The sequence below is a fragment of the Hemitrygon akajei genome, chromosome 7 (genome assembly GCF_048418815.1).
Source record: "Hemitrygon akajei chromosome 7, sHemAka1.3, whole genome shotgun sequence".
Lineage (NCBI taxonomy): Eukaryota > Metazoa > Chordata > Chondrichthyes > Myliobatiformes > Dasyatidae > Hemitrygon > Hemitrygon akajei.
In genome coordinates, this window is record NC_133130.1 from 44,190,078 (window position 1) to 44,217,114 (window position 27,037).

Genomic DNA, 27,037 nt, shown 5'->3' on the forward strand with positions numbered 1-27,037 from the left:
GTGATTAGAGAGAGTTTGGTAGGAAGTTAAAAAGCAGGACCTCGAGTGTGGTAATCTCAGGATTGCTACCTGTACCATGTGCCATTGAGGGTAAAAATAGGATGCTCTGGAGGATGAACACATGCCTGAGGAACTGGTGTAGGGCGCAGGGTTTCAGATTTCAGGATCATTGGGACCTCTTCTGGGGCAGGTGGGATTTGTACAAGAGAGACGGGTTACACCTGAACTACAGGGGGACCAATATCCTTGCAGGGAGGTTTGTTAGTGCTGTTGGGGGGAGGTTTAAACTAGATTTGCAGGGGGATGGGAACCAGAGTGCCAGAGCAGATAGTGGAGTGGGGATGAAAATAAATGATGTTAAAGGTTCATGCAAAGTCACAAATAGAAGGGTTGTGTGTAGTGGTAATAACCTTCTGAGGTGTGTCTATTTCAATGTGAGGGGTATTGTGGGGAAGGCTGACGAGCTGAGGGCGTGGACTGACACATGGAATTATGGCATTGTAGCCATTAGTGAAACTTGCCTACAGGAGGGGCAGGACTGGCAGCTTAATGTTCCAGGGTTCTGATGTTTCAGACGTGATAGAGGCAGAGGGATGAAGGGTGGGGGGGAGTGGTGTGGCATTGCTAGTCAGGGAAAATGTTACAGCAGTGCTCAGGCAGGACTGAGAGGGCTTGTCTGCCCAGGCCATATGGGTGGAGCTGAGAAACAGGAAAGGTATGACCACATTAATGGGGTTGTATTATAGACTACCCAATAGTCAACGAGAATTGGAGGAGCAAATCTGCAGAGATAGCAGACAACTGCAGGAAACAAAGTTGTAATAATAGGGGATTTTAATTTTCCACGTATTGATTGGGACCCCCATACTGTTAAAGGTCTAGACAGGTTAGAGTTTGTAAAATGTGTTCAGGAAAGTTTTCTAAATTAATATATAGAGATACCAACTAGAGAGGATGCAATATTAGATCTCCTATTAGGAAACAAGTTAGGACAGGTGACAGAAGTGTGTGTAGGGGAACAGTTTGGTTCCAGTGATCATAACACGATTAGTTTCAACTTGATCATAGATAAAGATAGATCTGGTCCTCAGGATGAAGAAATGAGAAAGGATCTAAAAGGCATGGATTGGGACAGGTTGTTCTCTGGCAAAGATGTCGTTGGTAAGTGGGAGGCCTTCAAAGGAGAAATTTTGAGAGTGCAGAGTTTGCATGTTCCTGTCAGGAGTAAAGGCAAAGTGAAAAAGAATAAAGAACCTTGGTTCTCTAGGGATATTGGAACTCTGATAAAGAAGAAGAAAGAGATGTATGACATGTATAGGAAACAGGGATCAAATAAAGTACTTGAGTATAAGTGCAAAAAAATACTTTAAAATGCTATGTATGGAACCAAAAGAAATGGGGGAGATTTTAAATGGGTTTTTTGCGTCTGTATTTACTAAGGAAACTGGCATGGAGTCAATGGAAATAAGGCAAACGAGTAGTGAGGTCATGGAACCTATACAGATTGAAGAGGTGCTTGCTATCTTGAGGCAAATCAGAGTAGATAAATCCCCAGTACCTGACAGGGTATTCTCTCGGACCTTGAAGGAGACTAGTGTTGAAATTGCAGGGGCCCTGGCAGATATATTTAAAATGTCGGTATCCACGGGTGAGGTACCAGAGGATTGGAGGATAGCTCGTGTTGTTCCGCTGTTTAAAAAAGGCTCTAAAAGTAATCCAGGAAATTATAGGCTGATAAGTTTGACGTTGGTAGTAGGTAAATTATTGGAAGGAGCACTAAGAGATAGGATCTAAAAGTATTTAGATAGACAGGGACTTATTAGGGAGAGTCAACACGGCTTTGTGCGTGGTAGGTCATGTTTAACAAATCTATTAGAGTTTTTCGAGAAGGCTACCAGGAAAGTGGATGAAGGGAAGGCAGTGGATGTTGTCTGCATGGACTTTAGTAAGGCCTTTGACAAGGTCCCGCATGGGAGGTTAGTTAGGAAGATTCAGTCGCTAGGTATACATGGTGAGGTAGTAAATTGGATTAGATGTTGGCTCAATGGGAGAAGTCAGAGAGTGGTAATGGAGGAATGCTTCTCTGAGTGGAGGCCTGTGACTAGTGGTGTGCCACAGGGATCAGTGCTGGGTCCATTGTTATTTGTCATCTATATCAATGATCTGGATGATAATGTGGTATATTGGATCAGCAAATTTGCTGATGATACAAAGATTGGAGGTGTAGTGGACAATGAGGAAGGTTTTCAAAGTTTGCAGAGGGATTTGGACCAGCTGGAAAAATGGGCTGAAGAATGACAGATGGAGTTTAATACAGATAAGTGTGAGGTATTGCACTTTGGAAGGAAAAACCAAGGTAGAACATACAAGGTAAATGATAAGGCACCGAGGAGTGCAGTAGAACAGAGGGATCTGGGAATACAAAATTTCCTATAAGTGATGTCACAGGTAGATATGGTAGTAAAGAGAGCTTTTGGTACATTGGCCTTTATAAATCAAAGTATTGAGTATAAGAGTTAGAATGTTATGGTGTGGTTGTATAAGGCACTGGTGAGGCTGAATTTGAAGTATTGTGCGCAGGTTTGGTCTCTGAATTACAGGAAGGATATTAGTAAAGTTGAGAGTGCAGAGAAGGTTTACTAGGATGTTGCCAGGACTTGAGAAACTGAGTTACAGAGAAAGGTTGAATAGGTTAGGACTTTATTCCCTGGAGCGTAGAAGAATGAGGAGAGATTTGATAGAGGTATATAAAATTATGATGGGTATAGATAGAGTGAATGCAAGCAGGCTTTTTCCACTGAGGTTAGGGGAGAAAAAAATCAGAGGGCATGGGTTAAGGGTGAAGGGGGAAAAGTTTAAAGGGAACATTTGGGGGGGGGGCTTCTTCACACAGAGAGTGGTGGGAGTGTGGAATGAGCTGCCAGATGAAGTGGTAAATGTGGGTTCACTTTTAACATTTAAGGAAAACTTGGACAGGTACATGGATGAGAGGTGTATGGAGGGATATGGTCCAGGTGCAGGTCAGTGGGACTAGGCACAGCCAAGAAGGGCCAAAAGGCCTGTTTCTGTGCTGTAATATTCTATGGTTCTATAAAGTTTGAAACAGAAAGACACTCATGAAATACTACAGTTGCATTATGGTTTTACATAAATGGAAATATATTTCTCTAAATGACATAAAGCAAAGCAACGTGAGCACTGGAAATTACCTTAAAAAGACTCTTCTCACTTTTAAGAAGTATTATTAGAATACTTACAATATAGGATTTCGTAGTCTCCTGAGTTCGACATTATGAAATTGGTATCGGGGGACCAGTCAAGGTGAGTGATATAACTGGAATGTCCCTAAAGGGGAGAGGGGAAAAATAATAAAACCCATTCATCAATGATACATCAATGCCACCTATTCCTAAATTTCAATGCAATCAATAACAGCAACTAACAAACTCAGAACGCTGGTTTATATCATACATTTCCCATCTTGTGTTGGGCCAGTAATATATCAATTTCAGCCCAGACAGGTCAGTGTCCACTTTGTATCTTGGCATATTTTCTTAAGGTGGGGACCTGCTTCCGCCCAAATATGTATGTCCTCAGGGGATATAGGATTGCATTTCTCAAAACTTCCTATGTAAAATAGGCATTGGGGTATGAGAGAGTCAGAAATCCAAATGTTCTGTTACCCCCCCCATTAATTTTATTTTGGCCAATTGTTTAAATTTTTTTTTTCTCTCACTCACTACCAATTCAGGGTTTCACCTGAGGTTTTTGAAAGTGTAAGTTAGGCAATAAGAAGATAGGCCAATCAAGATGTAAGAGAGTATTTAGTATTCCTTACAAGACAACCTTTGGGTAGGCTTGATTTTGGTGCAACATTTAATGATTGCTCTTTAGAAGGGAAGACAGTATATACCAACTGACATACAAATGGCTCACAAACCACAATGGTTAGTTACACGTGGAAGAGGTTGATCAAATTACCTCCATTGCCAAGGCATTACCAATCATATTTGAAAATCTATCGTAAGTACATACCCTGGTGATGGGAATTGCTTTTATAGAATCACACCAGTAATGTAATACATGCAGCACGGATACGCTCAGTTAATACGTGAGAAACTCAGGTATGCCCAGTGACAGGAACAAGCAGTTCCTGACCTTGATTCTACCTGATCACAGACATGCTGATAATGAAAATGATTTATTCAGAAGAGCAAAATTTAAGTCTTGTTCTTACAAGTATTTCCTGTACACTACATCCTAATAAACAGCTATCAAGTTGCCCACTGTATGTGGAGCAGTTATGTTACTTGCCTGAAGGCTGATTAAACATAGAAACATAGAAAATAGATGCAGGAGTAGGCCATTCAGCCCTTCGAGCCTGCACCACCATTCAGTATGATCATGGCTGATCATCCAACTCATAAACCTGTACCTGCTTTCTCTCCATACCCTCGATCCCTTTAGCCACAAGGACTATATCCGACTTCCTCTTAAATATAGCCAATGAACCGGCCCCAACTGTTTCCTGTGGCAGAGAATTCCACAGATTCACCACTCTCTGTGTGAAGAAGTTTTCCCTCATCTCGGTCCTAAAAGGCTTCCCCTTTATCCTTAAACTGTGACCCCTCGTTCTGGACTTCCCCAACATCAGAAACAATCTTCCTGCATCTAGCCTGTCCAATCCCTTTAGAATTTTATACGTTTCAATAAGATCCCCCCTCAATCTTCTAAATTCCAGTGAGTATAAGCCTAGTTGATCCAGTCTTTCTTCATATGAAAGTCCTGCCACCCCAGGAATCAATCTGGTGAACCTTCTTTGTACTCCCTCTATGGCAAGAATGTCTTTCCTCAGATTAGGGGACCAAAACTGCACACAATACTCTAGGTGTAGTCTCACCAAGGCCTTGTACAACTGCAGTAGAACCTCCCTGCTCCTGTACTCAAATCCTTTTGCTATGAATGCCAACATACCATTTGCCTTTTTCACCGCCTGCTGTACCTGCATGCCCACCTTCAATGACTGGTGTACAATGACACCCAGATCTCGTTGCACCTCCCCTTTTCCTAATCGGCCACCGTTCAGATAATAATCTGTTTTCCTGTTCTTGCAACCAAAGTGGATAACCTCACCTTTATCCACATTAAATTGCATTTGCCATGAATTTGCCCACTCACCTAACCTATCCAAGTCACCCTGCATCCTCTTAGCATCCTCCTCACAGCTAACACTGCCGCCCAGCTTCGTGTCATCCGCAAACTTGGAGATGCTGCATTTAATTCCCTTGTCTAAATCATTAATATATATTGTAAACAACTGAGATCCCAGCACTGAGCCTTGCGGTACCCCACTAGTCACTGCCTGCCATTCTGAAAAGGTCCCGTTTACTCCCACTCTTTGCTTCCTGTCTGCCAACCAATTTTCTATCCACATCAATACCATACCCCCAATACCATGTGCTTTAAGTTTGCACACTAATATCCCGTGTGGGACCTTGTCAAAAGCCTTTTGAAAATCTAAATATACCACATCCACTGGCTCTCCCCTATCCACTCTACTAGTTACATCTTCAAAAAATTCTATAAGATTCGTCAGACATGATTTTCCTTTCACAAATCCATGCTGACTTTGTCCGATAATTTCACCTCTTTCCAAATGTGCTGTTATCACATCTTTGATAACCGACTCTAGCATTTTCCCCACCACCGATGTCAGACTAACCGGTCTATAATTCCCCGGTTTCTCTCTCCCTCCTTTTTTAAAAAGTGGGGTTACATTAGCCACCCTCCAATCCTCAGGAACTAATCCAGAATCTAAGGAGTTTTGAAAAATTATCACTAATGCATCCACTATTTCTTGGGCTACTTCCTTAAGCACTCTGGGATGCAGACCATCTGGCCCTGGGGATTTATCTGCCTTTAATCCCTTCAATTTACCTAACACCACTTCCCTACTAACATGTATTTCCCTCAGTTCCTCCATCTCACTAGACCCTCGGTCCCTTACTATTTCCGGAAGATTATTTATGTCCTCCTTAGTGAAGACAGAACCAAAGTAGTTATTCAATTGGTCTGCCATGTCTTTGTTCCCTATGATCAATTCACCTGTTTCTGACTGTAAAGGACCTACATTTGTCTTGACCAATCTTTTTCTTTTCACGTATCTATAAAAGCTTTTACAGTCAGTTTTTATGTTCCCTGCCAGCTTTCTCTCATAATCTTTTTTCCCTTTCCTAATTAAGCCCTTTGTCTTCCTCTGCTGGTCTCTGAATTTCTCCCAGTCCTCAGGTGTGCCACTTTTTTTTTGCTAATCTATATGTTTCTTCTTTGGACTTGATACTATCCCTAATTTCCCTTGTCATGGGTGCACTACCTTCCCTGGTTTATTCTTTTGCCAAACTGGGATGAACAATTGTTGTAGTTCATCCATGCGATCTTTAAATGCTTGCCATTGCATATCCACCGTCAACCCTTTAAGTATCATTTGCCAGTCTATCTTAGCTAATTCACGTCTCATTCCTTCAAAGTTACCGTTCTTTAAGTTCAGAACCTTTGTTTCTGAATTAACTATGTCACTCTCTATCTTAATGAAGAATTCCACCATATTATGGTCATTCTTACCCAAGGGGCCTCGCACGACAAGATTGCTAACTAACCCTTCCTCATTGCTCAATACCCAATCTAGAATGGCCTGCTCTCTAGTTGGTTCCTCGACATGTTGGTTCAGAAAACCATCCCGCATACATTCCAAGAAATCCTCTTCCTCAGCACCCTTACCAATTTGGTTCACCCAATCTATATGTAGATTGAAGTCATCCATTATAACTACTGTTCCTTTTTCGCACGCATTTCTAATTTCCTGTTTAATGCCATCCCCAACCTCACTACTACTGTTAGCTGGCCTGTATACAACTCCCACCAGCGTTTTCTGCCCCTTAGTGTTATGCAGTTCTACCCATATCGATTCCACATCCTCCAGGCTAATGTCCCTCCTTTCTATTGCGTTAATCTCCTCTCTAACCAGCAATGCTACCCCACCTCCTTTTCTTTCCTGTCTATCCCTCCTGAATATTGAATATCCCTGGATGTTGAGCTCCCATCCTTGGTCACCCTGGAGCCATGTCTCTGTGATCCTAACTATATCATATTCATTAATAACTATCTGCACATTCAATTCATCCACCTTGTTACGAATGCTCCTTGCACTGACACACAAAGCCTTCAGGCTTGTTTTTACAACGCTGTTAGCCCTTATACAATTATGTTGAAAAGTGGCTCTTTTTGCTTTTTGCCCTGGATTTGCCTGCCTGCCACTTTTACTTTTCACCTTACTACTTTTTGCTTCTACCCTCATTTTACACCCCTCTGTCTCTCTGCACTTGTTCCCATCCCCCTGCTACATTAGTTTAAAGCCTCCTGAACAGCAGTAGCAAACGCTTCCCCTAGGACTTAGGCTGATTAATTCTGTAAAGATCCAGTATGTCTTCTAATACTTTGCCAAACTTGTATAAATGGGCAGTGCAGGGATATTGACTGGTTGCATCATGGCTTGGTATGGAAACATCAATGCTCTTGAGCGTAAAAAGGCTACAAAATGTAACGGATTCAGCCCAGTCCATCATGGTTAAAGCATTCCCCATCATTGAACATCTCTACACGGAGCGCTGTCGTAAACAAAGCAGCATCCATCCTCAAGGATCCCCACCACCCAGGCCGTACACTCTTCTTGCTGCTGCCAATGGGAAGGAAGCACAAAAGCCTCAGGACTCACACCACCATGTTCAAGAAAAGTTATTACCCATCAGCCATCAGGCTCTTGAACTACAGGGGATAACTTCACTGACTCCACCCACAGCATATGGACTCACTTCATGTTCTCAATATTTATTGCTTAATTATTATTATTATTTCTTTTGTTATTTGCACAGTTTGTCTTTTGCACACTTTTTTGCCTGTCTTGTTATGTGCAGTCTTTGATTCTATTTTGTTTCTTTGCATTAACAATGAATGCCAGCAAGAAAATGCATCTCCAGGTTGTATATAGTGATATGTACATTAATAATATATTTACTATGAACTTTTTTTTGAAATTTGAATCTGGTAACGTGGGACTTAAGGTTTCTGTAGCTCCAGGCCGATAGTAGTAGCAAGAAGAGAGCGTGGTCTGGATGATGGGGGTACTTGATGACGGATGTTGCTTTCTTGAGGCAGTGCTCCATATAAATATGCTTAGTGGTGGAGAGGTTTCGACCTGTGATATTCCGGGCTGTGTCTTCTACTTTCTGCAGACATTCCCATTCTTCCACCACATTCTTCTTTACAATTATTAAACACAAAATAATTGATTACTCATCCCTTCAAGTCAGTATTTGGTAGATGCGCCTTTGTCAGCAATTACAGCCTCGAGTTTGTGTGGATAGTTCTCTATCAGCTTTGCACATCTGGAAACTGCAATATTTTCCCCCCATTCTTCTTTACAAAACTGCTCAAACTCTGTCAGATTGAATAGGGATCGTGAGTGAACAGCCCTTTTCAAGTCCAGCCAGAAATTCTCAATTGGATTGAGGTCTGGACTCTGAGTTGGACACTCTAGGACACTAACTTTCTTTGTTTTTAACCTATTCCTGTGTAGCTTTGGCTTCATACTTGGTCATTGTCTTGCTGGAAAACAAATCTTCTCCCAAGTCCTAGTTCTCTTACAGACTACATCAGGTTTTCCTCCAGGATTTTCCTGTATTTTGTTGCATTAACTTACCATCTATCTTCACAACCTTCCAGGGCCTGCTGCAGTGAAGCATTCCCACAGCATGTTGCAGCCACTACCAGGCTTCATGGTAGGTATGGTGGGTTTTGATGATGTGTGGTGTTTGGCTTATGCCAAACATAACGTTTAGTCTGATGGCCAAAAAGCTCAATTTTGGTTTCATCAGACCACAGAATTTTCTTCCAGCTGAGTTCAGAGTCTCCCACATGCCTTCTGGCAAACCCTACCCAAGATTTCATGTGAAATTTTTTCCCAACAGTGCCTTTCTCTTTGCCATTCTCCCATAAAACAGAGACTGGTGCAGCACCTTGGCAACAATTGTTGTAGCTGCATCCTCTCCCATCTCAGCCACTGAAGCACTCCAGAGTTGTCATAGGTCTCTTAGTGGCCTCCCTCACTAGCCCCCTTCTTGTACGGTCACTCAGTTTTTAAAGGCAGCCTGCTCTAAGCAGATTTACAGCTGTGCTGTATCTTTTCATCCAAGGAATTTTCAGTGACTTGGAAATGATCTTGCATCCATCTTCAGACTTGCGCTTTTCAATAACCTTTTAGTGCAGTTGCTTGGAGTGTTCTTTTGCCTTCATGGTGTAGATTTTGCCAGGATACTAACTCACCAGCAGTTGGGCCTTCCAGATATAAGTGTATTTTTATTACTATCAACTGAAATACCTTGACGGAACACAGGTCTCCAAAAACAGATCTCCATTTAACTAATTACATAACTTCTAAAACCAATTGGCTGTTGATCAGTGTCAAATAAATGTTGTAAAACATGAAGACTTCCAAGCAGGATGAATACTTTTTATAGGTACTGTATATAGTAACAGTGTAACTTTCTTACTCTCCTATTCAGTGCCCTGACCAATGAAGACAAGTATGCCATATGCCGCCTTTAGTACCCCATCTACCTACATTGCCCACTTTTAGGGAGATCTGGATGTGGACACCAGAATTCCTCTGTTAAGTATCAGAGTCATAGAAAAGTACATCACAGAAATAGGCCATTTGGCCCATCTACTGTTCTGAACCATTCTGTCCTTTCATTAACTTTTCTCTAACATTTGACCTCCCAAAGTGCAACATCTTACATTGACAACACTTACTCACATTGAACGCCATTTCCCATTTCTCCACTCATATCTGTAACTGATCTATATCCTGTTGACAACTTCATTCTCCACATCTCCACCAGTTCTTGTGCTGTCTGCAAACAAACTAACCCACCCACCTACCTACAGGTTCATCCAAGGCACACACACACATACATACATATACACATTATCATCACCAGCGATCGATCTTTCGTAGTCAAGTATGATTCTTCTCCTGGTGGTTGATCTGGTCACTTGTGGGTCTGAAGATGACTGAAGAGGCCAATCTCTGATCCACAAGTCCTATTGCAGTATTGACAGCTGTGGGTCATTAAAGCTGGTTGGGCCTTTCCCACTCTCTCCTTACATTGAGGCTGTTTAGACTCAGCAGCACGGTGGTGGTATTCTTTGACCTGTGCAGTCCCCCCAGGGACAGTCCTTCTCCAATTTTCCCTGTCCTGTGCTAATTTCTTCCATCCATTCAGGTTGATCTGGCACTTCCTCAGGTGGGTCTTGACATTGTCCTTGAATACACACATATACCTATCACAAAGACGTCAGAATACTGATTCCTGCGGAACACCACTGGTCACAAGTACAGCTGCACAGTCAGCAGATCCCAACGAGCAGAGGGGATTATTCCTTGCTTGCTAACATTGCCAGAAACAAATCTAACTTGCTAGCTTTACTTTGAATGTCAACTGTATATCATTCCCACTTTTCTCTTTGGCGTCAATCACAAGCTCAGCAAAATGACTTATGCAACTACCATATTCAGTAACAAAGGTCTACACATTACTTGTAGAAGTTAATTGTGATTTATTGATAAGTGAAATTCAGCATGTTAACAATACTCACCTGTGCTAAGTTTTCACAGATATCAACTTGTGAACTTTAAGTATGAATTACTCCAGAACTATTGGTAACCTCAGACTTCACAGATAATCTTAAAATTTTTAAAAAAGTTTTTGCTAAAAAAATTAGTTCCAGGAATTATATGTTCTAATACCAACACAAGCAGCTTATTGCCAAGTGTGGGCTCTTGGCTTAAGAGGCAGAGTTTAAACCTTTGCAATTAATCACACTTGTTGGAGGATAAAAATGCAAATAATCAATTCTTATTTATTGGGTTTTACTGATGAGAAATCTGTGTTTCTGTATTAGATATGCAAACAAAAATCAGAGTTTCAAAAAAAATAAAAGCCTACAAGCCCACAATGATGTTGTTCATTGGCTTCAGCTCAGTGTTTAACACATCATCCTTGACAGAGTAGTGGGTAAACTGTCCTTATTGGGACTCAACATCCTTCTCTGTTACTGGATCGTGGACTTCTTGACATAAAGGCTGGGGTCAGGTCGAGTTGGCAGCAACAACTCAACTTTCATCACACTGAGCACTGGTGCCCCCAAGAACAGTATCCTGTTCACACTGCTGACTCACCAGATTTGACTCAAACCGCTTCAAGTTTGCTGATGATACAACAGTAGCTTACTTCATCAGCAACAATGATGAGATGGTATACAGAGAGAAGGTAAAGAAGCTGTCAAATGGTGTGAAAACAGCAACACCAGCATTAGACAAGACTAAAGAGCTGATTGTGGACTTCAAGACGACAAAAGCCAACTACACTCTATTGCACATTATGGCTTTGCTGTAGAGAGAGTGTGGGAAGTTCCTTGGTGTGCAGCTAATAGATGATCTAACCTGGACCCACAACACCTCCTAATTAGTCAAGAAAAGTTTGAAGATCCAAGTACATTTATTATCAAAGTATGTATAAATTATAAGACATTGAGATTTATCTCCTTACAGGCAGCCCCGAAACATCCCATTGAAAAAAGACCAATGAATCCCTAATGTGCAGAGGGGAAAAAAGAACAAATTGTGCAAAAAGTAAAAGCAATCAACAGCATTCAGAGTGAATGCGAGTCTACAGACATGAAGCCCAGAGCATCCGGAGCAGGCCACAGCCTCAGCACTGAGGACAGCGGAGGAATGTCGCACAGCGGTGAGCAGAACTGGCCCAACTCTCGCCTCTGGTCTCAACACCTTGCCCTTTCACTCCATTCATACCAGCGTTTAAATCGCCCAAACATCGGGCCGTCCCTTGCTTTAGGTCTCAGGCCCTGCTTCATCAATACGCTCTGCGCCTGGTCCCCACTGTCACATTCTGGCCCGTACCTGACCTTTCCAAACCGTCCTGGCCATTAGATCGATCAAACCTCACTTTCGATTTTGATGGACAGGCTCTGAATGTCCTCCTCTTCGATTTTCGCTGCTTTGCATGCCTGACTCCGTCGCAACCATGACTCCACTTCACTTTGACCAGTTCTCCCTGAACATGCCTCAAACTCGCTCTGACCACTTCTCCTCAAATATGCCTCGACCTTGCTTCAACTTTGCACCTCTCCCACACCCCTCGACACTCGAATCAGCCTCACCTTTATTGTATGCGGTGATCATTTGCCACACATCTCCACAGACAAAGTGTTATTAGTAAAGCATTTAGTTGTATTTCTTGCTTTATGAACCACCAGTAGGTTGTCACCCATCTTCAGTAGCGCCATCTTAAACCATTGGCTGCGTGCTTAGAAGACATAGGAGCAGCAACACCTTGAGGAGATTGAAGCATTCAAAGCTCTCTGACTGCATTCTAACAACTTGTAACAGGAGAACCACAGACAGTGCCTTATCTGATTGCATCATTGTGTGGTATGAAAGCTACAAGGCATTAGACCACAAGACCCGGCAGAGGTCTTGAACTGCCAAGAGGACCACAGGGGTCTCTCTCCTTTCTATTTATGACATTTGTCATGAGTGTTGTAGATGAATGCCCTGAAACATTGCCGACCATACGACATAGGAGCAGAATTCCGCCATCGAGTCTGTTCTGCCCTTTTATCATGGTTGATTTATTATTCCTCTCAATCCCATTCTCCTGCCTTCTCCCCATAACCTTTAACACTGACTAATCAAGAACCTATCAACCTCCGCCTTAAATATAGCCAATAACTTGGCCTACGTAACTGTCTGTGGGACTCCACTGATCACTGTGTTTCTGGTCCTCAACCTTGTCTATTTTTTTGTGCTTCTTCAGAACAGCTTGGTCAGCACATCCTGAAACTCCTGTCTGCTGCAAAATTTCTGCTTGGGAAAGACCTTGCTGATGCAGGATGACCACTTTGTGTCTTGTTGCTGTGCTCACTCTTGCCATGGTGTAAGAATTGATGATTTGAAGATTAAACTGCCACACCTGGCACACCCTCGCCTTTTAGTTCAGTTGTCCTTCACCCAGTTTGATTCCTCCTACAACTTTTTTTGTTTCAGTTAATTAGTTTAGTTCATTCTTCTCATTATGTCATTGATCATTAGCAACTAACTGTTTGTTATCTTTGTTTAAATCATACACTGGGCTATATACTACAAAGTAATCACTTTTATTTGAAAAGTGGTCTGTTACTTAATATTATCTAATTTTTTGGAAAAGGAATGTTTAGAAATCTAAAATTTGCTCTTTTCTACTGATACATTAATGCAGAAGACAAAAAATAAACATTTAAAGCAAAATTTATATGAAAACTCTAGAGCTGCCTAAGACTTTTGTACAGATAACAATAAACTTGCACATGGCCTTGAATTTGAACACACTTAATCAATCAATCTACAAACTGTTGAGCAAAAAACTTTAAAGTTAAACCAGTGGATTGCAGCTCTGAAGGAATCATGTTTAAAATTGTGGAGATCCTATTTAAAATTCACTTTGAATCTGAGAAGATTGATTCATAGTATTACTCTACTGAGTTAAGTGGGAAGATAAAATTAGAACACAATTTTATGTTGAAAATGACTGGGGCATGAGGGACTATAACTCTACACTCATGAAATATACAGGAAAGTTTTTTTTCAAGCAAAAGACTGAACTAAATTCTGGAATAACTCTGGAAATGAATGGATGAACCAGGCCATCTTCACCCTGTATAGGAACAATTTTCAACTGCAGGTCACATGTTTTTGTGCAAGCAAAGCAGGAAAGCTAACATAAGAGTGGATAACTTAAAATTGCAAATTTCATTTTCAATTTAATTTTCAAGCATGACTGTTGATGACATCCCAGCACACTCCCCCAAAACCTATAAATCAACAGCATATGCTAGCTGTTGAAACCTGGATACAATTTCAACATACAGATTGGCAAAACATATGCTGTTGATGTCAGTCCCAGTTGTATCAGGCAGTGAGAACCTAACCAGCTGTCTTTCAAGAGGCCACTAGAGACGGCTGTAACATAATAATATTGGTTGGTATCACTTTAAGTAGTATAGGACGTGACTGCTCCTGCACAGCTCATCTTGACCACATCATACATTATGCTGTCCTCTTCATTGGATACCGCTTATAGAAATGATTTTCCAATCCACATCACAAACCTCCTCCGTGTACAATTCTTTTTCAGATGCTCACAATAGCTGTGCAACATAGCCACATTCCCTATTCTGCATGTTATTTCATGCTTAATTGCTTCTACTCTCTGCTGGTGTTCGGACATCTGAAATATGCAGCTTGGCTCTGGATAGTTGCGCAACTTTGCATGTCTGTATATATACTCGGCAGGCTATAATTCAGTTGTATTGGTGCCAGTTTCTCTCCACTGACAAAACAATCAAAAGCAATTTTCAATTATTACTCCATCATATTTCATTTGTATTACAATAACCATACAAAGTCAAATAATACCACAACACAATGCATTGTACTATATTACTACAGTCAATATTTTACCTTTCGGTAAAACCAGTTTTGGAATTTGCAAAGTCAACATTATCATCATACAATGTGGAAGGATAACAAAAATCACGTGACTGAAGATTTCCATAATGTCTATGCAGAAATATCTTTGGAATTTTTATGCTTTTGTTAGTTTGACCTAACTTTTGACTTTGATTTGATAGTTGTAAGTCTTCCAAAATACAAACAATAAGTCTTAAAGATGTCACACAGCATTTAGTTGATGCTGAAAAGGTGCACATGTCCGAATGTTAGTAGGGAAATTCAGCTGGGAGGTGAATCAATCCCAGATTCGTAATATGGATTACAAGTATCCTAAAGGATGAAGTGGAGATGCATAGAGATGTTCCCACACACAAGGAGATATTAAAAGTAGTTGAAAATTAAGTAATAAATTTCCTTAAAGCAATATCATCCAATATAAATAATATTAATGTTTTCTTGATTTAAAGCAATGAAAAATATAGACCATTTATCTTTTTCATCCAGGTTAGTGACCCCTTTCACGCAGCATAGCTGAACTCTGCCTTGGAACTCTTCAGGTGCACGAGTGCCAGATTGCCAGCACGTTCGGTACTTCCTCACTGCACTATGCAGGGTGCTAAATAAGGATTATGCTGGCCTGCACAATGCTGTTAGATGCCTGTTTTCATGGATATGCTACCTAAAGAACAGTATAATCTAAGCTATTGTGTTTAACAACTGTAATAACACACAGGCTTGGAAGACAGGCATTCATTTTCTCAACTCTCAAAACTAAAGGTTATATTTGGCATCTTGTATCAAGCAGTCATCTGGAGAAATGATGTGGATATGAAATTAAAGCAGGTTAAAGATCGGGGTATTGACAGAGCATACTTTTGAATGTGTACAAATCAACTGGAAGTCAATAACATTTTTGTAGATTAAATAATTTAGTCACTTACAGTACATTTTCCTTGCCTGCTGTATTTTCTGCCATTTTCTGCTACCGTGTAAATGTAAACAAAATTGTCATGCGACCCAACTGCCAAGTAATTACCATCTGTAAAGAAAAATAACATTTAATTATACATCCATTAACAAATGATAAATATGCATTCTCAATGTATCAAATTTTCCAGGAAAGCCAAACAGCAGTCAGTAGGAATATTAAAAAAAAAAGGAAACATTTTTCTTATATCATTCTGGACTTTCTAGCTTGCAACAATACAATTCAAAAGAAAAGTTTTTTTTTAAGTCTGCAACATTGCTTTGATATTAACAAGTAAAATGTAATTGATCCTACATATGCAACAGGAAAATTAATTATCCAACCAGGGCTGAACACCACTGACTTGGGACAATTCATGCCTGCCTTTGTCAAGGAAGATGACCTAGGTATAATTTCAGAGGTTAACTTCATTTGAAGATGCTCACTAATGTCATCAGATGGATATGAGATGAGATGGGATATCCAAAGAGGATATTGGGATGGATGGGGGTGCAGACAAAAATGCAATGTTTCTGGAGTAGCATGGACTGTTTGATCTGTTTCCGTCTGGTAGGTGCTTCAGATCCCTCCAGACTAAGACTAATAGGCACCGGAGAAGTTTTTTCCCTACTGCGGTCACTTTGCTGAACAGTTAACTGCTAGTTAACTGCTGGTTAACTGTCGGCTAACTATTACTTGGATTGCACTACCTGTATGTATAATCTATATTTTCATTTATATTTATCATTATTATTGTTATGAGCAGAGAGACAACATCTGCCGGAAGTAAATTCCTTGTATGTGCATAGGTACTTGGCGATTAAAGTCTGATTCTGATTCTGATTCTGATTATCTATGGGCAAACACAACAGAGTTGTGACAATTCATGCCTGCCTTTTAAGAGGAATTACCCACACAAGGTTAACTTCATTTTAAGATGCTCACTAAACTTCAGATATTAGATGGACGTGAGATGAGAATATTGGAGTGGATGGGGGTGTAGGCAAGAATGCAATGTCTCTGGAGAAGCTAAAGGTCTGCATTATATTTAAATGTTACTCAGAATTTCACACAAAGCATTTGGTTTCATGAAGCTGTAACAGGGTTAGTAGAAGAGGACGACCTCTCTGGGATAGACACAGGTAAAAGTCCCCGAAAGACATTTTTTGTGGATATTTAGCAACTTGTATTTAATACAAATCCTCAGGTATCTTGTGCAAGAATAAAAGAGTAAGATTTATCCATCCATTTCAAGAGTGTACTCACATTAAACACTTCTGTCATTTCCATTTTTATCTGCCTAACACTGTTTAAATGTGTGACTAGTTTACTAATATCCATAAGGTTGTAAAAGGTCGATTCTTATTGCAATTAGTGCAGAGTACAAGCAGCTGTGACCAACCTTCAAACTGGAATACCCTGTCAGCTATTTCTCCTCATAAGAAAATTAAATCCCTGAAATTTGTGAGGCTATATTTACCATCACAGTTTTCACCTGAAAAGGGTTTTTGCATCCAGAAACATAATGTAACCAGGGTAATTTCTAAATGGATTCACCTCTTATCATGCTTACTTCCAACAATGAATTGACGACTGGAATGGTTTGCACTATTTTTTTAAAAAACAAATAGATCATAAAATAGCTAACGGAACTGCTAAAACACAATTTTCCCAAAATCTGAGATATCCAATTATCTTATGAAAAGGAATGACAGAGCATATGCCAATCAGAAAACATTTTTTAAAAATTATACATTCATTGCATTAAATGTCAGAAAGAATGGTCTGATAATAGGTTGTGGCATGGAAATAGCATATGTTCTTGACCTTGAAGGAACTCAGAGCATCGGTGAACTCCGTAACACAAGCTGCTTACAAAGCATTTAATAATAGGAGGCACTGTTTCAAGAAGACAACATTCATCATCAAAGATCCCACCATCTAGGCCATGCCATCTTCTTGCAGATACCAGCAGCCAGGAGATATAGGTCTGAAGTCCCACGCCACCAGATTCACGAACAACTACTTCACTTCAACCATTTGGTGCTTGAACCAACCGGCAAAACACTAATCACTAGAATTTAGCAACACTAAGACAACTTGGATCTCTTTGTATTAATATACACCCTTTTCATTTGTTCATATTGTTTTCTTCCTTGTAAAAACTGCTTAATTTTTTCTCTTGTGCATGCTGCTTATATGATACAATATGCCTGTGATGCTACTACAAATAAGTATTTTGTTGCACCCATATGACAATAAATAACTTGGATTTGATAGATTCATCGCTCTTACTGGGATTTGCAGTCAGACATTTTGTGAGAAGTATACGGTGCTCAGGAAGTGTTGTCCTTAAAGTGCACAGCCAAGCAGACTGAAAAATTCTGACAGAAAACAAATCTGGAAGTAAAAATGTCGAAGTTCTAGGAAGATTTTTCTTATACATTTGCAATGAGAAAATAAATGAAAGGAATGTACATGGATGGAGGTTAAAAGGCGTTATCAATAAATAAACTTTAGCAAGTTTGCTGGTATACATATGGACACCAGAAGCAACTGCTAGTTTCATAGCAATGACAAGCAAATGTAAATTCCTAGCTGTCATCATCCAAATCTCCTTCTGGAGCAACATGTGTACTAATCTCTTTAGAAAATTGTTTGCAACCCTTTTTACTCCTCTCAGTACAGTCCAAATAAAGGAAAGCTCTTCAACTCTGGCAAGTCTTCACAAAATTCACAGTTGTTAATGATCTATCAAGCTCAAGCAGCAATTCACGGTAACCAGCCAAAAACAATCAGAAAAGTAGCCAGTGTGAGTGCACTTCAGTATCTATAGACCATAAGTGAGCAGGAGCAATTGTCTCATTAATAAAAGGCATTGCTAATTAAAGACCAGGATGCCTCCTGGGTAAGCAGCTTGGAGATCTGAAGCCCTTTGTTCCAGTTGTAAGAAAGATGCTGGAAGAACATCAAGCTGTGGTGTGGTCACTGGAGATTAAGCCGAAATGATCCACAGATGGAACGCATGTAAAAGAATTTGCAAATAGCTTGCACTGTAGATTGGAGAGTGTGAGAGCGTAATAATCCATGATGCAATGCGTGATAGCTCCAGGAAGATGAACAAAATGGGTCCCAAAAGGTAGCTGAAAATTTCTTAATGTTTGCCACACCTTTTAATTTTTTGGAACATCTATTACTTGCAACAAAATAGTTAGGAGTAAACAACTGAGCTGTTTGAAACCGAACATGATCAGCTCAACCACAAACGTGGAGATTTGGATGGTTCAGAGAACAAAATAGCAACAGAAATGAATAAATTACTGTCAAATTAAAAGGATATGGATGGCTATGAAATATGAGGAGATCAATTCTGACAACCTCTGAGTAAGATGCCTTTCAAAGATGAGCAAGAAGTACATTATTAACAGAAAAGTCGCACAAGACAGGTCAAAGTACAATATAGCAGAGTCTCCAAATAAAAACTGTTGTAAATACTACCAGGCTTTTCTAAAGAATGTCATCGATCTGAAACACACTCGTTTCCCTTTTCAGTAATGCTGCCCGACTTGCTGAGCATTTCCATTACAGAAACAGAGAAAACCTACAGCACAATAGAGACCCTTCAGCCCACAAAGCTGTGCCGAACATGTCCTTACCTTAGAAATTACCTAGGGTTACCCATAGACCCCTATTTTTCTAAGCTCCATGTACCTGCCCAGCAGTCTCTTAAAAGACCCTATTGTATCCGCCTCCACCACTGACACTGGCAGCCCATTCCATGCACTCACCATTCTCTGTGTAAAAAACTCAGCCTTGACATCTCCTTTGTACCTACTTCCAAGCACAGTTGTTTTCTGTTCCTCAAGTTAAAGAAGTTCAAGACTAAGAATCAGTTCCCCTTAAACCAGTGGTTTCCAAACTGTTTTGGGTTACTGTCCTCTTAGCTCCCAGACAACATCCCCAGAACTCCCCTCTCCTTTTCCAGACAATACATAAAAATGATAAAGAATTTTGAACACCACAACACCAAATTCTCTGTTAGATGGCAATAGAGATGGTAGGCAAAAAAAAACTTCTGTCTTGTCCATATGAATTTATAGTACAGAAAACCAGAAAATAGTTTGAAAACAAATTCCAAGGAAGTTCTGATAATCATAGTTACTGAACAAACTAGTTGTATTAGTAGAGTACTTTAAACTTTGGGAAACCAGGTAACTGGCTACACAGATCCAGAATTCTAATGATCCAGTTGCTAAAATTAATCTTTTCCCTCTCCAGCAATCAGATGGAACTGGTGCTCAGTATTCATGGCCTGCCAGGTCCTCTCACTGAACTCTGCTGATCGTCTCCCAGCAAACCATGATCAAAGCTAACAGACAGAATAAGGAGCAGGGGTTGTAATAAGAGTTGCAGCTTTAGTGTCGCTTTGCATAAAGATAAAGTAACAATCCAAAGTGAGCAGGAGGTTCTGAACACTGGAAATGACAGTGGAAAACAGAGCAGACGTTAAAGGGTAACCACTCTCACTTTCCACCCCAAACATAAGCCAGCACTGACAGTTATGAACAAAAGAAAATTAAGCTGGAATGTCACACTTTTACAGACTCTCCAGAATGCAAGTTTTTTTCCTCCCGATACAGTTTGGAAATTAATTATTCCCAGCACTTATTCTGGATTTCTTGTTGCTACTTGATTTTGCTCTAGAATATTTTTTCAATTCAGGAAAATAAACTATATTCACTTAACTGTTTGAGTTCTAGTCTATTTGAACAGGAATGCTGTAAAATGGTCTTTATTTTTGATAAACTATTTCAAAGAGATTTTCATACAATCAATAGCTGAAGGGAATGTCTTTAACAAAATGTTTATTTTGAAAAAAGGTCACCAAATGACTTTGGGTCACATTGGTATCTGTTCTAAGGATTCTCAGGATCTTAGAGTAGAAAGACAAGGAAAAACGTATTCTGTTAAGTCCTCAGAATCACTTCTATTCACGTGAGTTTTTGTGTTTGTCAGAACTAAAATCATAGAGCACTACAGCACAGAAACAGACAGTTTGGCTCTTCTAATCCATGCAAAACTGGTATTCTGCCTAGTCCCATCAACTCACACCTTGACCATGGTCCTCCATATCACGCCCATCCATGGGCGTATCCAAATTTTCTTAAATATTGTAATCAAATCTGCATCCACCACCTCCACTAGCAGCTTGTTCCACACATCATGAACAAACCACCCCCTGGTTGAAGAAGCTCCCCTTTAATTTCCCCTTAAACCAGTGGTTTCCAATCTCTTTTGGGTTACTGTCCTCTTAACTCCCAGACCACATCTCCAGAACTCCCCTGTTCTTTTCCAGACATTACATAAAAATGATAAAGAATTTTGATTTACAATCCAGTGAAAGAAAATAGGAATTGTAAATTCAAAGCAATGACAAGTAATGGCAAAAAATTCAGGTCGATTTAAAGTTACAAATAAAATTATTTCTTTAATTACAGTAAAACAGTTTTCATCAACAATTTTGCAGTGTACATTAGTCGTCCAAGTATTCTCTACTTAATTGCTGTTTCACCATTCAATGAGATGGGTGGGCTTGATGCAGTGATATCAGCTTCTTAACATTAGGCTGAATGTCACTCAGGAGTCTCAGATCCCCATACCCAGTAATTTGCATGCAGTTGCTTTCATTGCTTTGAAAGAAGTTGGGTGAGTTCAGCTTTCAGAATCAGAATTACTATCACCAGCATGTGATGTGAAATTTGTTAACTTAGCAGCAGCAGTTCAATGCAATACATAATATAGAAGAGAAAAAATAATTAATAAAATAAAAATAACAATTTAAAAAATCAATCAATTATAGTATACAGTACATATATTGAATAGATTGAAAAACATGCAAAAATCAGAAATACCATATATTTTTTTTAAAAAGTGCAGTAGTGACCAAGGGTTCAATGTCCATTTAGGAATCGGATGGCAGAGGGGAAGAAGCTGTTCCTGAATCGCTGAGTGTGTGCCGTCAGCTTCTGTACCTCCTACCTGATGGTAACAGTGAGAAAAGGGCATGCCCTGGGTGCTGGAGGTCCTTAATACAGTACGTTGCCTTTCTGAGACACCACTCCCTGAAGATGTCCTGGGTACTTTGTAGGCTAGTACCCAAGATGGAGCTGACTAGATTTACAACCCTCTGCAGCTTCTTTCAGTCCTGTGCAGTAGCCCTCCCCACCCCAATACCAGACAGTGATACAGCCTGTCAGAATGCTCTCCATGATACATCTATAGAAGTTTTTGAATGTATTTGTATTTTGAATGTATTGTGTGCTGTGTCTGCGAGGCTGAGTCGGGCAGCGCCCGTGTAAGTCCATAGCGGGGGTATTCCCTTCTGCCGCCTGCGTGGGATGACGAGTCAATCGGGACCCTGAGGACTTGTGGAAACTGTGTGGTGGTTTCTTTCGAACTTAGTCTTTTAACATCTTTGGACTATTATTACTGTGCCCATGGTCTGTTTTTTTTTTATCAATTATGCTATTGTTTGCACTGTTGTAACTATATGTTGTAAATATGTGGTTTTGTGCAGGTCTTGTAGCTTTAGTTTTTTGTCTTGTTTGTTTAGTGGGATTGGAGCTCCTTTCCGGGGAACGCGCTAAGACGGTAGCGCGGTATTAATACGCAGCAGCCTCTCCGGACTCTGGATTGGGGATTGCCAAACGTTATGTGGATTTTCTGGTGTAGTCTGTTTTGTCATGTGTTCTTGTAATATCATTCTGGAGAAACGTTGTCTCATTCTTTTAACTGCATTGCATTTGTAGTTTCTAAATGACAATAAACTGAATCTGAATCTGATATGCCAAATCTCTTCAAACTCCTAATGAAGTATAGCTGCTGACTTTCCCTCTTTATAACTATATCTATATGTTGGGACCAGGTTAGATCCTCAGAGATCTTGACACCCAGGAACTTGAAACTGCTCACTCTCCACTTCTGATCCCTCTATGAGGATTGGTAAGTGTTCCTTAGTCTTACCCTTCCTGAAGTCCACAATCAGCTCATTTGTCTTACTGACGTTGAGTGCCATGTTGTTGCTGTGACACCACTCCACTAGTTGGCATATCTCACTCCTGTACGCCCTCTCGTCACCACCTGAGATTCTACCAACAATGGTTTTATGGTCATCAAATTTATAGATGGTATTTGAACTGTGCCTAGCCACACAGTCATGTGTATACAGAAAGTAGCGTAGTGGGCTAGGCACACACCCCTGAGGTGCACCAGTGTTGACTGTCAGCGAGGAGGATTGGTTATCACCAATCCGCAGATTGTGGTCTTCTGGTTAGGAAGTCGCGGATCCATTTGCAGAGGGAGGTTCAGAAGCCCAGGTTCTGCAACTTCTCAATCAGGATTGTGGGAATGATGATATTAAACGCTGAGCTATAGTTGATGAACAGCATCCTGACATAGGTGTTTGTGTTGTCCAGGTGGTTTAAAGCCGTGTGGAAAGCTATTCAGATTGCGTGTGTCATTGACCTATTGTGGTGATAGGCAAAATGCAGTGGGTCCAGGTCCTTGCTGAGGCAGGAGTTCAGTCTAGTCATACCCAACCTCTCAAAGCATTTCATCACTGTCGATGTGAGTGCTACTGGGCGATTGTCATTTAGGCAGCTCACATTATTCTTCTTAGGCACTGGTATAATTGTTGCCTTTTTGAAGCAAGTGGGAACTTCTGCCCGTAGCAGTGAGAGGTTGAAAATGTCCTTGAATGCTCCCGCTAGTTGTTGGCACAGGTTTTCACAGAGCCTTACCAGGAAATCCATCTGGACCTTCCGCCTTGCGAGGGTTCACTCTCTTTAAAGACAGCCTAACATCGGCCTCTGAGACAGAGATCACAGGGTCGTCAGGTGCAGCAGGGATCTTCACAGCTGTAGTTGTGTTCTCCCTTTCAAAGCGTGCATAGAAAGCATTGAGTACATCCGGTAGTGAAGCATCGCTGCCATTCATGTTATTGGGTTTCACTTTGTAGAAAGTAATGTCTTGCAGACCCTGCCAGAGTTGCCGTGCATCTGATGTCACCTCCAACCTCATTCGAAATTGTCTCTTCACCCTTGAAATAGCCCTCCGCAAATGATATCTGGTTTTCTGGTACAGGCCTGGGTCACCAGCCTTGAATGTCACAGATCTAGCCTTCAGCAGACGACGTACCTCCTGGTTCATCCACGACTTTTGGTTTGGGAATGTACAGCAAGTCTTTGTAGGCACCCACTCATCCACACAGGTTTTAATGAAGTCGGTAACCACTGCAGCATACTCATCCAGGTTCGAAGATGAATCCCTGAATACAGTCCAGTCCACCGGTTCAAAGCAGTCCTGTAGGCGCTCCTGTGCTTCCCTTGTCCATACCTTCTTGGTCCTCATGACTGGTGCTTCAGTCTTCAGTCTCTGCCTATACTCAGGGAGTAGAAGTACAGCCAGGTGATCAGACTTCCCAAAGTGAGAGTGTGGAATAGCACGGTAGCCATTCTTGATGGCGGTGTAATAATGGTCCAGTGTGTTGCTTCCTCTGGTATTGCAAGTGATCTGATGATGGTAACTGCTTAGTGATTTTTTTCAGACTGGCCTTGTTAAAATCTCTGAAAATGACGGTGAATCTGAATCTGAAAGGCATTAGGGTGTGGTGTTTCGTGCATGTTGATCCCATTGCTCAGATCATCTAAAGCCTGGTTGACATTGGCCTGAGGTGGAAAGTATACTGCTACCAAAATAACCCCGGAGAATTCCCATGGTAGGTTAAAAGGACAGCTTTCAGAGATTTCTTTCTGTGACCTTTCTTGATATGATTTTTTTGAACCTCGGCTTCAGCTCAGTCATTTTGTAGTGAGGTCAGTTCTTTCCCCATTTTTCTCTTTCATTCCTCATTACAATAGTGTTCAGGAATGGACTTATTACCCAATCTGGAATTTGGATCAAGAAAAGGTCCTGAAATCTCTCTGACATTGCTTTCTGCAGTGCACCAAGATGGGCACCGTATATTTGAAGTTCATCATCTGGTATTCTTTCTTCTTCTTCCAACTCAGAGGGGATCAGGAATTAGAAAAGGTTGCGATGGGCAATGATGTACTTAAAAGGGGTTAACTTGGACGGAAAGTGGAGATAACTGAACTGACTTAATAAGATTCACATAATTTCCTTAAAATTGAAGATTGATTCATTAAGCTTTACAAATAATTCTGACAAATAAGCAATGTCATGCCTAGTATTCTTGAGTTGATTACTGAATAGAGCATCTGAGTCTTCAAAGAACTTTATCACTGTTTCAAAAAGCACATAAAAGCATCTCAGGTATTTTCCTTTTGAGAGCCATCTGACTTCAGTGCATCCAAACTGTTCACCATTCTTAATACAAAACACTTGTAATATTTGGGAATTGAGACCACGGGACTTGATGGGACTGTGATAATAGTATTTAATGATTTGTGTAACTGAACACCTAGGATTTTTTGCAGCCAGATGTTACCTGTGAATTCCACAGTGAGTGGTAAGTATGTTCGGTACAGCTTTTTTAAAGAAAATAATAACCCTACAGTGGCATCCTGTCATTGAAGATACCCCATCTTTTGCACAAGCAAGAACATTGGTGAGTGGAATATCATACTCTTTGAAAAATTACTCAACAATCTAAAATATTGATTCCCCCTCTGTATCTGTTTCTAGTTCCCAAGCAAATAACAAGTCTTAAACCATGCTTTAAAATTTTATGAAATGGGCATAACCAAAAAGCAAAGATTCGCTGCCTGGCAAAGTTGACTCATCCAACTGCAGAGCAAATTCTACTGTCCCAAGTATGTTGTACCACGTGTCTTACACATTCTCAGACATTTCATCTATGTATCTTTGAACAGAGTTGTCGTTGAGTGGAATTGCTTTAATTATTTGCTCTAGTGACTTTTGCAAAACCATACTCAGACTCTCTTACTGCTGGAAGCGTCAGTTTTTCTCCAAACAAATGGGGCTTTCCCTATTTAGCAATGAGCAATGAAGTGTTGTATCAAGCATGCAAACCATCACTATTTTGTTCAGAAGTACAAGCAAACATCTTGTGAAGTGTTTTCCATTTCCGAAGATAAGCCAAGTTCTTGCTTGCTTTATCAGAGTGTATTCTCTTCAAATGTTCAAGGATTTTAGATGATTTCATTGCCTCATTTGAAAAAAATCTTACAAAACAAACACATTGGGTACTGTTCGTTGCTTTGTGCTGGTATAAATCCATATTTCAGATACTCCAACTATACTGTTTGCATTTCTTTGTTCTGCTTTTGCCAGTTTTGTTAGAGTAACAACCACAATTAATTGCCTACTGCCCAAGTCCAACCTCCAATGCTGTGATCAGTAAAGGGGAAAGTTTAACATCATCATAGCTCAGGCAAAACCTGACACTCTGTCTGAAGGTACATAAAGTGGGGCAGCGATATATTGGTTGGGCCATGGGTTAGAGGAATGAAGTCAAGACCATTTAAAAAGGAAAATTCTGAACTTTACTCCATTGAGTGACACTGAGTAATTGTGTTACTGCATGATTAAGAGCATCATAGTAGCTAGCACTGTGCTACAGTAGTGAATGACAATAATCATAGACAATTTCTTCAGTCCAGATTTCTCATGACATGCCAGATACAGAAGTATCACATTGCTCTTTCAACAATTTTAATGTGTTTCAAGCAATTGGCCAACAGAACAGTGGATTAGCTAGAGATGAAGTAATTACATGATCATTGTAATCACTTATGAGACACTGACGATCAAATGCTTATAGTAAGTAATCATTAAGCTTGTAATCTCTCAGCTGCTCCCCTTGCCCACTTTATCTTTATTGCCCCCTTAGAAACTCCTATCATCCCCAGGGAGGCAATGTCACCCACTTTGGGAGCTATTGCCTTAAATATTTCATTTTAAAAACTATGACCTCTAGATCTAGAAAAGTGGAAAAAGCCTGCTTGCATTTACCCTATCCATACTCATCAATTTTATAAACTTCTATCAAATCTTTCCTCATTCTCCTATTCAATCTTTCTCTTTCCTATTCAATCTTGAGGATCGAGCTCATCAAGTCCCTGCGACTGTTAAGCTTGTACTGCTTAAATTAAAAGGGCAATACCTTAATACCCGGAATCATTACCAACTCTGATAGGAAGCCTTTGCCTTCCTGCTGTCCTTTAGGTACAGAAAGTAACTTGCATTTCTGCCAGTGGTGGTGGGGGAAAGGGGTAGTGCGATTTTCAATTGTATAGGCCAGGTATAGGCTGTCAAGTCATACACACGGCCAGAGAAGACAAACATTATCAGCAGCCACTTTAGACACTGGTCACCAAAGGAAAATCTTTCACACAAATTTTCCACTGATTAACAAAGTGGTAATTAAAAAAAGTTTACATTATCATTTAAAGCATTAACAT

The 27,037-nt window shown here is 40.4% G+C and overlaps 1 protein-coding gene across 5 annotated transcripts in view; it reads right to left on the reverse strand.

Moving 5' to 3' along the window:
- The window catches only part of LOC140730394 (echinoderm microtubule-associated protein-like 4), a 236,006-nt gene that overhangs the window by 13,745 nt on the left and 195,224 nt on the right, over window positions 1–27,037 (reverse strand). For all 5 annotated transcript variants that reach the window (XM_073050716.1, XM_073050715.1, XM_073050713.1 and 2 more), the window contains 2 exons: window positions 15,568–15,665; window positions 3,258–3,345 (listed from right to left, as the gene is read on the reverse strand). In XM_073050716.1, coding sequence (XP_072906817.1) covers window positions 3,258–3,345; window positions 15,568–15,665 — 186 coding nt within the window. The remainder of the gene's footprint in view (window positions 1–3,257; window positions 3,346–15,567; window positions 15,666–27,037) is intronic.